The 15,376-nt window shown below is 43.4% G+C and overlaps 1 protein-coding gene across 6 annotated transcripts in view; it reads left to right on the top strand.

The window, feature by feature from the left end:
* The first annotated feature begins 559 nt into the window (after positions 1-559).
* LOC116272386 (40S ribosomal protein S4, Y) overlaps positions 560-15,376 on the top strand; it is a 28,018-nt gene continuing 13,201 nt past the window's right edge. Inside the window, exons 1-5 of one of the 6 annotated variants that reach the window (XM_031661123.1) lie at positions 560-668; positions 1,279-1,356; positions 4,396-4,576; positions 6,272-6,369; positions 14,666-14,837. In XM_031661123.1, coding sequence (XP_031516983.1) covers positions 666-668; positions 1,279-1,356; positions 4,396-4,576; positions 6,272-6,369; positions 14,666-14,837 — 532 coding nt within the window. In that variant the 5' untranslated portion in view covers positions 560-665. Of the gene's footprint in view, positions 825-849; positions 1,185-1,278; positions 1,357-4,395; positions 4,577-6,271; positions 6,370-14,665; positions 14,838-15,376 lie in introns of those variants that run through there. The other 5 variants (XR_004181091.1, XM_031661126.1, XM_031661122.1 and 2 more) reach the window with 5 other exon arrangements.

Genomic DNA, 15,376 nt, shown 5'->3' with positions numbered 1-15,376 from the left:
TTTCTAAAAGAGAATTTTGTGAAGAGTTTAGGGACACGCACAGAGTTGTGCAACCATCACCACAAGTTTATCCAAAACAAATTATTGATCTTACAATTCACGTCCCGTAAAACCTATTCTTTCAAAGTTTACAATACAGACGATTTAAATACGTTCTCAAACTTGTGAAATTGGCCCCAATTCAGAAAGAATTATTTGTTTCTCAAATCATGATTTTATAACACAACGTGTCACAGTCACAAGGAATCATATAGGTTATTTCTTAATGTGTGTGTGTGTTTGTTTGTTTGTTTTTGTTTTGTTTTGTTTTTTTAAGGCTCCTAAATCGTGCTCCTTCAGAGCTTCTGTTAAATATTTTTAAAGTTGGCGAAAGGTAATTTTTAGAGTGTAAACTGCGTCCTCACAGCTCAGCCGACCTGAGGGGAGGAAGCACAACAAAAAGTCCGGTGGCACAACTGACACTTGTGAATTGGTATCAGGAACTGAAAATGCTAAGAAATTCAGTTCTAAGTGTGACTTCTACAACTCTAGAATAGGAAAAGGTTACTTACTAGAGTCGGAAACCGGAACCGAAATTCTCACTCATTTGACTTCCCGCGGATTACGACCACGGAGTACGGTGGCACCGGAAAAGAAGAGGTTCTTTTCCGTCGCAGGATTTCGCCATGGTAAGACGTGTGCGCCCTACCTCAGGGCCTACCGGCTTCCATCTTTTGAAGAAGGGCCTTTCCACGTTGGCGATCTTTCACTTTTCGGGTGCCGCTACTTGGCGGATGGGAATGCTGCTTGTGCTGCTTTCAGGAAACCCGATTTGGAGAGCGGAGGTCTGAGAAGAGTGCGGCTGGGGGTTCCGGGCTGGCTCTTGTGCTCGGACTGAGGGCCGGGGGTGCTGCTGGCACGTGAGTCTTAGAGACAAGCTGCCTCGGCTAACCTTGCAAGCCCACCCTTGATTACACAGGCCGGCACTGGCTTTTTACCCATGTTAGCTTATATCCATACGTTAAAGCAATCTCAGATTCGCTTAGAGAGCATTGTGGACGCTCTCTTGAAAGACGCCAGGGAGACTCGTGAGATTTTCAAAGGTCTGTGAGTTTTGCGGGGTTTGTTCTGGGATCTGGCAGGAAGTAATATTTGCTCAAAACTGGGCGTGAAATAGGCTGGACTATCCTTTCTCCTCGGATCAGGTATTACTCGTTAGCAGTTCTTACAGCTGAAGATGAGGACATTTTACTGTCAAATGAGACGAATTTCTCTGAAACAGTTTGGTGTCATTTTCAGGCCCGGGGCCCCAAGAAGCACTTGAAGCGTGTTGCAGCGCCGAAGCATTGGATGCTCGACAAACTAACGGGTGTATTTGTGAGTATAACTATATTTGATTTTTAGTCAGGAGTGCATGCTGGTTACCTGTGACTTGCTATTTCGTGAGAATACTGTTTGCTTATTTATTATGTGGGATTTCCGTTGGTGAAGACTTGGCGCTCAAGGAGCTTGTCCTTACTCCCTTCTGAAAAGGACCCTGAGAAAAAAGTTATGACATCTTGTTGGGAAACTGCGGGTCGAACAGCTCTCCGCCCTCAACTTTGAGCACTGTTGTGATCCATAATGTCGCTGACAACCTGGGCGTGCCATCTTTTAGTAACTATTGAAAGCCTAATACATACCAGGTGGTGTTATGTGGGCCCACCCTTGTACAAAATGGTTGGACAACGAAATCTATCCCTCTCTCTTGCTGAATCTTACATCCTGCTGAGAGGAGAGGGAAGTTACAGTATGTTCACAGGTGCTGAGGGCTGGGAGAAAAATAATAGGGCCGTGGGAAGGATGAATGGGGCTTTGAGCGACTGCAGTTTTAAAGAGTGTAAAATGATGAAGCCTCTTCCAGAAGATCAGAAAGACTTAAAGTAATGAACTATGGGAGATGTTTGGGATTCTTTTTTTATTTTTTTTTTATTTTTTGAGACAGTCTTGCTTGTCTCCAGGCTGGAGTGCAGTGGCGTGATCTCGGCTCATTGCAGCCTCTCCCTCTGGGTTCAAGCGATTCTCCTGCCTCAGCCTCCCCAGTAGCTGGGATTACAGGCATGAGCTACCACGCCAAGCTAAATTTTGTATTTTAGTAGAGACCAGGTTTCACCATGTTGGCCAGGATGGTCTCAATTTCCTGACGTTGTGATCCACCGGCTGTGGCCACTCCGGAAGTGCTGGGATTACAGCACTTTGCTGTTATCCACAAAATGTGCTTGTTAGCCACAGCGCCCATTATAAGGGTTAATATTTTCAAAAGAGCTGTTAGGCTGCTGTGTTGTGATTTATTCAAATTGTGTCATACCACAGAACCATTTCTTAGAGCTGGCGCTCTCAAATAGATGTAGGATTAAAAATGCCAACAACAACAACAAAACACCAGGATATCAAGTCCTGGTGGTCTCCTTTGCTCTTTGAACTGCCCAATTTAGTGGGCACTCCCAGAGCCCAAAGCTGAGGGGGTTAATGAACGTGCCGAATTCCACATAACAAAGGAGTTCAGTTACAGTGCACTGAGTCCCCATTAGTAATCGAATACATTTAACTTGAAGTTACCCTTTGTTTCAGAGGGTGGAGTAGCTGTTTTTTACGTTGAGCCCAAGATACAGGTTTAACAGTAAAGGCTACAGGAGCCCATGAAACAAGGGCAGGAAATTGTGTGAGAAATGCAGGAGTCTCTTGAACTCAACCTTGAAGACCTGGCAGAATGAGGACACATTCCCAGAGGCAAAGAAGGCAAACCTCTGAAAAGAGGCAGACTAGGCAGTTTCCACATTGTTGGTGTGGTGACAATGGAAGAGAGTGGTTGAAGCCGTAAGAAAGTTTTGGGTCTTCTGAGATAGAAAGGGAGCCCATGTGAAGAAGAAGACGGAAGCGAGATGATTAAGATACCAAAAGTTTTTTGGGCAGGAATAAACATGGGGCATCCAAGAGAAAATATGCAGCCCTCAGGGTCCACATCCACATAGTAGGCACTTGGTAACTAACTTGATAGATTACATAGCTTCTTCTTGGGACAGGTGGAACTCTGAACACTGAGTAGCAGAAACTTGTGTTCCTCATGCTGGTATTTTCAGAGAGAACATTGGCTGTGTGTTGTCTGGGGACCTGGATTTGCAGCCTTTCCCTGTCAGTTTCTGCTTCCAGGTCTTACCTCTGCTACTGCCCCCTAGTATCTGACCCCCCCTTGGTGGGCCACTGTTCCCTCTGTTGTTGAGAGGATAAGCAAGGCACTCTTTTTTTTTTTTTTTTTTTTTTTGAGACAGTTTCAGTCTTGTTTCCCAGGTTGGAATGCAATGGCACAATCTTGGCTCACTGCAACATCCACCTCCTGGGTTCAAGCGATTCTCCTGCCTCAGCCTCCCAAGTAGCTGGGTTTACAGGCATGTACCACTATGCCCAGCAAAGTTTTGTATTTTTAGTGAAGACAGGGTTTCTCCACATAGGTTAGACTGGCTGTAACTCCCGACCTCAGGTGATCCACTCACCTCGGCCTTCCAAAGTGCTAGGATTACAGTGTTGAGCTGCTGTGCTTCGCCAAGGCACTCTTAGAAAGAAGACTTGCTGGGAACTTAGTCCTCGGTATTGTGGGCTCCCCTCTTTTCCCCTTAGTGTTGATGAAAGTGTGTGGTTAATGATTGTGAGTCCATTTTAAAAGGGATAAAGCTAAAGAGGGAGCTGTAGAAGCAGCTTTAAGAATAGTCTCCATTAGGAAGGATTCCTATGTGGTCTGAGACTAAGAGATAATTGAGGAGTGGAGTTCAAAACAGTACAGCCCCAGAACTTGAGACCTTTCTATGTACTGGTAGCAAATAGTCAAAAGTTGTTATAACACTAAAACTGCAAAAGTATAGGTTACAGGATTTGTTGCAGTGTGAATTTGATGAACTAAAGCTGGCAAGCAGCCAAGAAAGGGAAGGACACACAGTCCATGTTAAGGCGTGGTCTAACAGCGTCGGCAGGGCTTGTGTGGGACTTTGAGGCCTGGAATGGTGAGAAAGTAGTAGAATATGTCTTCGTAGGTTGTGGGTAAAGTGTAAGCTCTACCCGAGATACATGGGATGTAGTGTTGTATTCAAGGAAAGTTTAAGGAGGCAGTACTAGTGGTGGTGGTGCTTGGGGCAGGGCAAAATGGGGAGATGGTTGTGAGCCTGGGTTTGTGAAAGAAAGGGGCACAAAATGGGACTTCCATAGTTGGGGGTGTGATCTTCCTAACAAGACATACCTCTCTAAATCGATGAAATAATTGCCTTCTTTTATTCCTCTTTCTCAACAAGTTCAACTAATGCTGAACTAAGGCAAATCATCTACTCAATCTGATTACATAAGGGGTGGATCTTGAGAGATCAGCTTGCCTGCCATTGTCTTCTACAGGCACCTCGTCCGTCGACAGGTCCCCACAAGCTGAGGGAATGTCTTCCCCTGATCGTCTTCCTCAGGAATAGACTTAAGTATGCGTTGACTGGAGATGAGGTAAAGAAGATATGTATGCAACGCTTCATCAAAATTGATGGCAAGGTTCGAGTGGATGTCACATACCCTGCTGGATTCATGGGTAAGGAAAGAGCTCTTTGTTTTGAAGAAGGAACAGGTTGAGAGAAATGCAAGGTGTGGGACTTACATGTTGCCAACGGTAAACAAAACCTGACTCTGAACTTTGATTTGTACACGATTTACTGATGGTCATTTCAGAAGGAGAATGAAGGATAGGGACAGAGTGGCAAGGCTCAAGTGAAAAGCTGGAAAGGGGTTGGTAATGTAAATGGGATGAGACCAGCAGTGGCTGCTAGCTGGCAGTTATCAAATTTAGGTTCCTGACCAAAGAGCTGTCCTCAGGTGTTGACTGAAAAAAAACAGTAAATTCTTTTAGCAGCCTTGAGTTTTCTCAGGCAGGCACTTTGACAGAGATTGGGCTCATCTTGAGCTTCTATAAGCCATGTTAGTGTTCAGATCTTCATAGGCCAGGGTTGAAGCTCAGCCAAGAGGGCTCAGAGGAGTCTGGCTAATGACTGGTCAAGGAGAGAATCTTTGTCGGTGAACAGGGTTTTGGCTCTGTCTTTCCACTTTCTCCGTTGATGACTTAACCATGCCAGATCTCCACCAATGCATTTGCAGCTTGCTAGGAGAGGAGAGTGGAGAAGGGAGAGAAGGGTCACACTCATCTAGAGAAAAAGTGTACTGAGAGGGATGGTAGGGAAAAGGCACTGAGGAATTCTGACCTAGTGGTTTGTTCACTCTTTCTTTCCATGGCAACAGGCTCAATACCTTTTTTTTTTTTTTTTTTTTTTTTTTTTTGAGATGGAGTCTTGCTCTGTCACCGGGCTGGAGCACAGTGGCTCACCACAGTCTCCACCGCCTGGGTTCAAGCGATTCTACTGTCTCAGCCTCCTGGGTAGCTAGGACTACAGGCACACGGCACCATGGCCAGCTAATTCTTGCAGTTTTAGTAGAGACAGGGTTTCACCATGCTGGCCACGATGGTCTCTATCCCTTGACCTTGTGATCTGCCCACGTCAGCCTCGCAAAGTACTGGGATTACAGACTTGAGCCACTGCACCCAGCCGGTCAATACTTTGTAACACTTTTTTAGCCTAGTATTTTCCAGAAAGCTGGGGGGTGTTTGGTTTATCAGGTGGTGTGGAAGCTACAGAGGTGAGAGGCATTCCAGACCAGACTTTGCAGGATCCAGCTGCTGAATTAGAAAAGACAGACCTTCTTTTCCTACTTTCCTTCCTTCTTTGCTTCTTTTGTTTTTTTACTGCATTTTGTATTTTGCTTTTTTGCTCGAAACCCCAGGTCCCAAGCAAGGCAAGACTCCTGATAAGGGAAGTCATAGAGTCATGGCGAGGCTTGCCAAGCCGTTGACTGGGCAACCTGCAGAGCCTTGAGCCTTGCCTGCTTAAATGTGAGGACTGCTCATTCATTTGGTTTCCTAGTGTGTGTGGGTATGCTTATGTGTGTTTTTTCCTCTGCATCCTGAGTGCATTAACCCAGAACACAGTCGCAAGCAGCCATTACACAACATAAAAAGCAGTAGAGTAGCCATATATATAGACACTTCCTTTTATTGGATATAATTTGTTGGGACAGGACTGGGGCTGGTTGGTTTCGTTCAAGCACCCACATCAAGCACTGGGGGATCCCCAGGCTGCTAAAATGTTCTCATGTTCAGCCTGGCATAGAGTGCTCTTGCTGTGTAGGCCAAAGAAACTTTACATTAATAATGTTCCTTATGCTTGTTTGTGATCAGATGTCATCAGCATCGAGAAGACAGGTGAACATTTCCGCCTGGTCTATGACACCAAGGGCCGTTTTGCTGTTCATCGTATCACAGCGGAAGAGGCAAAGGTATGTGAGCTTTTAAGTGAGCTTTATAATTTCCATACAGATAGGTCTGTTGCTAAGGTTGTCAGACGGCATTTAGAACATATTCTGGGAATAATTGCTGTCTGTGCTTGTCTGTCTGGTTGTTTAATTCAGGCATGTAGGTTTGCCAACCGTGTTACAAGACAATAGATTTTCCACACGAGGCTGTTTTAGAAGCAGGGTACAGAGTAAGCAGTTCTCTGAGGAAGGTCTGGTATTGGAACCAGGAAGGCCTGGGTGAGAATCCGAACGCTGTCATAGATTAATTATGTAACCGTGGGCAACAGTATGTAGAACCTTTTTTAAGCCTTCATTTTCTCTGAAATGATGATAATATGCTGTTTTGCCAGGTTTCTGTGACTATGTTAGTAGTAGTGGTGCCTCACACTTACTAGACATAGAAGATTGTTGACTTCCTGATGTCTGCCTCAATCCTAAAACTACCCCCTCTCCAAATGTAATGGCCAAAGTCAGTATCATTGGGGAAACTTTTCAAGGGAGTTCCTTTCTGTGTGGACAGCACCTGCCTTTTTTCTGTGTAGGGAACACTTCTTTGGAAACCAGGATCACCCCTCAGTCATCCGTTCCTCTTTTCCCTGGATTTAAGGTCATGGGGTGACTTCTTCCTTATTTCTCACATAACACAAATCACCTGCACAGTGACCAAATGCCATCTAACTGTGAGACACATTCTACAGATGAATCTCAGTGTTTTATTGGACATTGTTTCCACTTCGTTTAACCAGCTTGCCTTTTTCTCAGTTGTTTCTTTGGGGGAAACACATTGGAGTCCCTATAAGAATTCACGAATATTTTCATGTCTGGGTAGTTTTTTAATTGGTCAGTTGTTTGGTTATTTTTAACTTCTTTGGTAGTGTCCCTTGATGCAGTGTCCCTTCTGTTTCGTGGATTGTTCCCACAAGGAGGTGCTTTGTTTTAGGTGATAGGAATTAGGTCTAGCATCCTGAAGTGTGTTCAGTTGCCCAGGCTGTTGGGTTCTGTTGTGCCCAAAAGCTAGAAAGCACAGGGAAATCTCAAATCTGATGACTGGTTTCTGCTTTTGTAAGGAATTTAGATCTCAAGAGACAATACAGATTGGTAGCCCCGGTGATTTTTTTTGTTTTGTTCTGTTTTGTTTTGTTTTGTTTTTGGTGATGGAATCTGCCTGTGTCACCCTGACTGGAGTGCAGTGGTGCCTTCTCTGCTCGCTGCAACCTCCGCCTCCTGGGTTCAAGCTAATCTTCTGCCTCAGCATCCCAAGTAGCTGGGACTACAGGCATGTGCCACCCCTCCTAGCAAATTTTTGTATTTTTAGTAGACGTGGGGTTTCACCATATTGGCCAAGCTGGTCTTGAACTCCTGACTTTGTAATCTGCCTGCCTCAGCTTTCCAAAGTGCTGGGATTACAGGCATGAACCACCACACCCAGCCGTTGGTGTGAATTTTTAAATGGGGAGAGATAGAGTAGGAGAAGGAGATACTGGAGTGTTGTTAATACCTAGTACTGGCTCTACTACATTGGCCAGCCACCATGTAAAAAGGTTGTGCCCAAGTGAGTATCACATAGTGGCCACAAGTGCCAAATGGCTATTCTGGGTTAGGGTAAGGACCTTATCTTTGTGCAAGAGATCAGAGATTTGGGGAAGTTTTGGTTGAGCTTATGTCTTTGCTGGTTGTTTCTTAGGACAGCTGGAAAGGGAGCATTCCCTATCACACCCCACCCAGGAGCCACAGGTTGAAGGGCACAGTGACTTTTAGAGTGGAGAATGATGGGCTTCTTGGATTTCAGTGAGTCAGGGACACACAATGGAGCCTTTTTATACAGGCTATTAGTCCTCCAGGTAGCACAGGTTAGTGGAGAAACAGAATATCCAAACAGCCCTCCACTCTCGAAAATAAAACTAGAAAAGGGGTATTTTGTGGGTCTTGAGAAAACAGCCTGATGGATTTCAGACATAATTTTTTCCTTTAACAACTTGGTATTAGTTGAAGATCACAGAAATGGAAGTCATTGGATTTACGAATGGGCGATAAGGTGGATTTTGTTTTTTTTTTTGTTTTCTATGATTGCTACTACAGTGGATGGGAGAAAAGGAAAGATTTTGGGTGAGCCTGTGATGATCCTGCACATGAATAATGGGAACTAAGGCAGTGCCTGTTCCCACTGTGAGTCGGGGTAAAAGACACAAGTATCACCTGGGACATGGCAAAGAAGACAAAGGGTTTAGAGTATGCATCCCCTATTGTGGTAGAGGGGAAGAACATGTGTGACAGGGTGACTGAGTATTTCCTGGTAGGGTAAGGAGATGGTAGCTGCAGATCTTGATGAAATACATGGATGCTTGAGAGAGTTGTGGAAGGACAGTACGTTAATGCTTTGGGTTCTGCTTGCATTGGAACTTGCAAGTTGATGATGAGACAGAAAGAAGTAGGTGCTGACTGAAATAGAGGACTGAAACACTGCTCAAGTATGAGTTAGAATAGAAGCTGTCTGAATAGGTAGCACAGAATCCTCTTTGACATTGGGCAGCTTGTATTCAATGATGAATGTGCATGGGGAGAGGGAGATTTCATATTGCAGAGAGTTTATGAACAGGATCTAGGTGGTATAAGTTCTGTTTCTTGAAAAGTAGAAAACACTGGTTAAAGAAATCAAAAAGAGAATGTCAGAGAGTAACCAACCAGAGATGTGTTTGTTGATTGTCATTCTTGAACATTGAGAAGACTGAACCTCATAAAGGTGGCAGTTATTCCCAAAGTACAAGATAGAGGGCGGTAACTAGAAAAAGGTAACTTTGTTAAAAGGGAGTTTCTTTTAAGATAAGGGGCAATGCTTGCCCTTTTTTTTTTTTAGACCATTGGAATCTGGTGCAAAAGGAGGTGGTTGAGATCAAGATGATGAGTGTGGAGACTAGTGGTTTTTTGTTGGGCAAGGAAAAAAAACTGGTGGAGAGAATAGGCAGTCGAATTTTAAGGTTCAGAAAAGATGGAACCTGGGCAGTTAACATTTGTTTGTTTCTAAAGGAGGCCAGGTGGGAAAGATTTCCGACTGGTTTGTGTGGGTGTTCTACAAAAGGCAGTGGAAACTTGGAAATAAAGAGTTCTTTAATCTGCAGTTCGAGAAGGACAGAGTAGAATGCTTTCAGTGAAGCCTCATATTTGACATTTCATTTTGGAGAATGACACGGGGCCTCACCTTGCAGTCAAGGTTGTATGGAAAGGGTGTTGATGGGGCAGGCATGTTGTAATAGGTGGTGATGTGATTACAAATCATCGCTCATCAAGATTGCTGAAGAGACAGGCGGCAGAGTTGAGGTTTTCTTTTGGTAGAGTGCTGCACATTAGCCATACACGAAGTCGTTTTCTCCACATTTCTTTTAAAAACAGTAACTAAATTTTAAAAATTGAGTAGCTTTTTATATTCAAGTGGTTTTTAGGTTACTTGGATGAATTATACATGGTGAATTTTGAGATATTAGTGCACCTGTCACCCTAGTAGTGTACATTATACCTAATGTATAGTTATTTTTATTCCTGGTCCCCTCCCAAGTCTCCAAAGCCCATTGTATCATTCTGTATGCCTTTGCATACTCATAGCATAGCTCCCATTTACAATCAAGAACATAAGAGTTTTGATTTTTTATACTGCTGTATTACTTCACTTGGAATAATGGCTTCCAGCTCCATTCAGGTTGCTTCAAAAGACATTTTGTTCATTATGAGGTGGGGTCAGAAGATGATGGGGGAGTCACATCTTCAGAATCTGAAGACCATCTTTTCAGTTGTGGGTCAAAGGAAAAGTGATTGCTTTTCTGCAGATGTTGAGGCTACCCCTATGCTAAGAGGTTTACTCATCTGGAAGTTCCCCTCATGAAACGTCCAGCCTTACCCTTAGTGAAGCTCTGGTTTCCTGGCGGGATGGGCCTTTACTAAGCAAGAGGACCCAAGATCTAAATCCTGAACTGTTTTGGCCACATGAAGGTTTGGTGCACAGGTAGTAAAGTTGTTTGTAGTGAATATGAAGAAAGCCTGCCATGGTGTTGGCTTTTGCTGGATCACTTTTCTTAATAAAAGTGATCAGAAGTTTTTAGCCTGTCTTGGGCCTGGTTTTGAAAGTACTGCAGACCTGGTCACTCAGCTCTGCATAAAGGTTAGACAGAATTGTTACCTGTTAATATGCTAACATGCTTACAGGCATTTTACTCAGTTGTGGATAGTTAATGAGTGTCATTTGTGTGGCAGTCAAGTTACCTGTGGATACTTCAAGAACTGACATGCATCATGAAGCTTGGATTAATGGTTCCAGAGTGAACCTCAAAGGATGGAGGAAGGCCACTTGGAACTGGTGGCACTTTTAAAGGGAGAGGCTGTGCCTTTTTCAGAGGGTGTTTCTTGCCTGCATTTAAAGACAAAGGACCTTTGGGCCCAAGGTTTCAAGTTTGATGCCATGGTGGTGCTATTGCTGTCATGCAGAAAGTTTTGGTTAGTGAGAAAATCTGTGAAAGATACAGAAGAAGAAAGTATTTTTACTTGTTTTGTTTTTGCTGTCTCTCTCCTGACTGTCACCTATACCTGCTAACTATTATGACTATCTTAGCACTGTTGTCATCTCAGCTGAGACAGTATACTGCACAGGATGTATGTGACAAGTGGAAGGCAGCAGGTAGACTTTGAGGTGTGAATAGGCCTTCTGTGAGTTCACAGCTATAGAACTTGCTTGGACCTGTCTTACCTGGGATATTTAGAACTAATGAGCCAGGGTGGAAAGGCAACAGAATTAGTTTTCACTGGAAACATTTTAGAATCCCCAAGTAGGTTCAGGATGTCACATACAAAAAAATGTGCAGGACAGTTGGGTGACAAGGATGCATTCAGCAGGCCATGATGCAAAGACTTGCCTCATGAAGTTGGGAGGGCAGTTTTTATTCTGAATAGAGAGCAGTGATTATAATACATGTATCAGTAATAGGGATCTTGGTAACTGCGTAGAACCATTTGAGAGCTAGAGCATGGCATTTCAGAGTTCTTTTCTCATGTTATCAAGGACAGGTTTCTTAAATCTGGCATGGAATATAGCTGGAGAGATTGAGACTGTCCACTAGGAGCCCTAGGTTTTGTATACTGCCTTAATAAGTGGTCACTGGACTGGCACTATGAAAGATAGGGATTGCAAAAGCAGAATAAAGGAGGAAGGCATACTGTTGATTGGAGAGTAACTTTTAAAGGCAAATTGCAAGTTGTCCTTCTCCTAGATGGGGATGGAAGAGTGAAGTCAACAGAGACAGACTGTTTTCAAGTCTGACCTCACTGGTTGCAGAATATAGGCTGTGGAGTGATGTTCTCTTTTTTATGGTTTTGTCCCAAGGCCTTTGGAGGTAAAAGGGGAAAATGTGTTTTCTCTACTTGCTTTCTCCTCAGTTTTTTAAAATATATTTCTCAGTTATTTACTCCTCAGTAAATAACTCCTCAGTTATTTACTCCTCAGTAAATAACTCCTCAGTTATTTACCCTAGGCTTGAACAAGCCTGGTTTCTTGGCCAGCTGCTGTGGTGCTTATGAACTGTAGCTTGGTAGATTTCCATTTAGGAGTAGAAGGCAAAGAAAAGAGTGGGCTTTGATTATCATATTGTACCCCATCCACATGTATTCACGCGAAGCAGGCAGGTTAGTAACCCTTGTATGCCATTTATTGTCTGAGGTGATTCTGCTTGGCTGCTCATTGAACCTCAAAAAGACCTCCTTCAGCACCCTGGTCACTCTGTCTGTGTCCATATTCTCCTTCTGCCTCATCACACTTAAGTATATTTTGCCTACTGTGGCACCATAGCTTGATGTTGTTGTATTCTGGTATGTAATTCTATCTGCTGAATTTGGTTGTATGTTGGATTTGGATCTTTTTTCCTTTATGGGGGTATTTATGTGTGGTTGGAAGGAGTGTGCCAAGTTTTATTCAGTGTCTTGATGACAACACCTCCTGACCCTACCTCTGCATGCTTAACCTTCAATACACATGTTTATGAATGCAAAGTACTTAAAACATCCCTGGTTGGTGAATCCATTCCCATGGTCACCTTGGTTTGCAGTATGTTTGCTTTGCTCCCCTGCCACCATTCACTCCCTCCACGTCCCATCCAAACTTGTCACACAGGCCCTAAACTTTTAGAGGACTCTTGCCCTGCTTTGCCTTACTATGACTGGCAGTAGAACAAAAGTTTTACGTACTGGGGCCTTTTTGTATGTATGCAGGCAAGTTTCTGATGTCTCGTCCTTTAGGGTCAAACAGAAATCTGTACCCGAAGGTATTCCTGAAGTTAATTTGGGGGTGGTACTGGCAGGGCAACAGGAAAGAAGGATTTGGTTTTCATTTTGAAAGAAAAGAGCTCCATCTGCTTAATTGTCCTTTGGACTACTTCTGACTTTCTTTAAGAGTTTTAGTTGGTATGTTTTCACACAGTGTCTGGGGGTTTCTTCAATTTCTGCATTTGTGTGGGACCTCTCTTTTATCTAAGGTTTTCAGTTGGTTGGTCCAGTAGGCAGCTCTGATTGGGGAGCCAGGCAGCTTTTGTTTCTGTGCTTAACTCCTTGACCAAGAAAGCTGAAAATGATCTTGGGTTTGTATTTGTAGTGGGGGTAAATGTGGGTTGGTGTTGGTAAACAAACTGAACACTCACTAAAGAGAGTGCCTGGAGGGTTGTGTCAACTGTGAACTTTTGAGATGGAGAGAGGAGAGTGCTCTCATTAGATTGACTGCCTAGGAGCCAGGCCTTAACACATATAAGTGGGCTTGGATATGCCTGGCTGGTGAATCCCCTTACCTTAACTGGTAGAATTAATATGACCTAAGTTCCACATGTGGAGTGTCATCACTTTCTTGGACTGTTGCATTATATTAAATGGCCTCACATCTCCATAGTGCTTTTAATAGTGTTGGATCTGTAGTAGCAGCAGAAGTAATATTAGCTGGCATTAACTGCTTTGCTAGGTCCTTTATGTTCTTTCATCTCATAAATGTATTACATGTAGGAGTATGCAATAATTATTCCCAACTTGTCTTCTGAAGCTTAAGGATACAGTATTTGAACTTGGGGCCTTTTTATAGGAGTGAGAGCCCAAGCTCTTGCTACTTTATTTCTTTATTTGCCATGTCTCTTTCCACACCTCCTAGGCAGGTCAAAAGCAATGATAGAGACAAACTGGCAAATCTAGGCAGTCCTGAGAGCTCAAAGATGAGGGAGAGAGTGAAATATCTGTAGAGGAAATGCAGGAGCTGATTTAAAAAAAAAAAAAAAGAGGTAGTGGCTCCTGGAGTTCATTTATTGTGCACTTTTTGGAGGGTTTCTCGCATCTTTTCATGGGGGGTTTTTGTCACCTGGCACTCTACTTGTCCTTGTTATTTACGTATTTACCCAAAACTTGCCCTGAGAAGCTTTTTCTCCCAGCAAAGCTAAAAGAAAATCACTTTTTTACTTTGGAACAGTGACACTCTGGAGGGGGGCCTGTGTTAACTAGGATGGACATTAACAGCCACAAATGGGTTATGTTCATTTGAGATTACAAAGTATACCATTTGAAGCTTCTGAAGATTGCTTCTGGAACATAATGGGGCTTGGCTAACTGTTGGGCTGACACACATAGTTGGTATGAGATATTTTGAACAGCTTCTACTGGTAGATGTCATTTGAGCAGTACCAGAGCGATACGTTTTAACAAGGAACTAAGGCCCATAGATAATGGGATGTACCACTGAAAAATCAGATGAGGAAGAGGAGCATTGTGTATGGAAGGCACCTGGTTGGCTGAGAAAGCTGTTTTTATCTAACCTGGTCATAAAAGCATCATGTGTTTAGCAGTAGGAGAGTTAACTTTGTTGCTAGGGCACTAGCCACCTCTCCAGAGTAGCAAGATGAGAGTTCTCTCGGGAAAAACATCCTTGAGGAGAAAATGATAGACCAGTCAGTTGATTCTGTGTTACTGCTCAGGTGTACAGGCAACAGGCTTGTAGCCTCTGATAAAGGACCAGAAGTTAGTTCAGCTACCAGAGCCCCCAGAGGATTCTGAAACAGATTCCCCCTTGGCGAGGTTTCCCAGATGTCTAAATTACTAAATCATTGTGGCAGACCATCAGCTCTGTGAGTGGCTAATACAATTTTCCCAAGAGCACTGCTTCTCTAACTAAAGAAATGCTGAAAATTGGTGGGATAATAATGGTTGAGTGACTGCTTTGGGCTGACTTTTTGTGTTTACCTGTTAAATTGGTTTTTCCTTGTTATGTGTATAGTACAAGTTGTGCAAAGTGAGGAAGATTACTGTGGGGACAAAGGGAATTCCACACCTGGTGACTCATGATGCTCGAACCATTCGCTACCCAGATCCTGTCATCAAAGTGAATGATACTGTCCGGATTGATTTAGGGACTGGCAAGATAACCAGCTTTATCAAATTTGACACAGGTAAGTTGTTTTTTGTTGTTGTTGTTGTTTGTTTGTTTTCCTTGTCTTCTCGGCCACCTCCCTTGCCTTTTCTTTTCCTATCTTTTCTTTCTATTTTATTCTATTTTATCTGTACTACTATCTTGATTGGAGAGAAACAGAACACATTTGGCTCTCCCTAAGAGAGAGTATGTTGCCTCATGGTCTCTTGGGTTTGCAGTGGATTCTTGATGCTGAGTAGTGGTGTGATGTCCCTTTGGGCTACATGCAACAGCCCAGCCTCTTTTAAGAATGTAAACCATAGCTATGTAAACTGTGTGTCCATTTGGTTTGTCATGAGAGGGGAACTTTGTTTTAAATGTGATAAATTTTATGTGTGTTCCTTGAGGTGAAGGGCTGAAGTTGTCCGGATGACCTTAAACTAGTGATAAGGAAAAGATGTGTCTGCAGATTTGTTTCACCTTCCTACACCCCAGGCTCTGACTCCTGACAGGTTTACACCCAAGTGCTTGCTAGTATCTGATGTGCTAATGAAGTAAAATATTTTGCCCAGCGTGTTT

Source organism: Papio anubis, chromosome Y, assembly GCF_008728515.1.
Source record: "Papio anubis isolate 15944 chromosome Y, Panubis1.0, whole genome shotgun sequence".
Taxonomy (NCBI): domain Eukaryota; kingdom Metazoa; phylum Chordata; class Mammalia; order Primates; family Cercopithecidae; genus Papio; species Papio anubis.
This window is presented reverse-complemented; position numbering and strand designations above follow the sequence as displayed.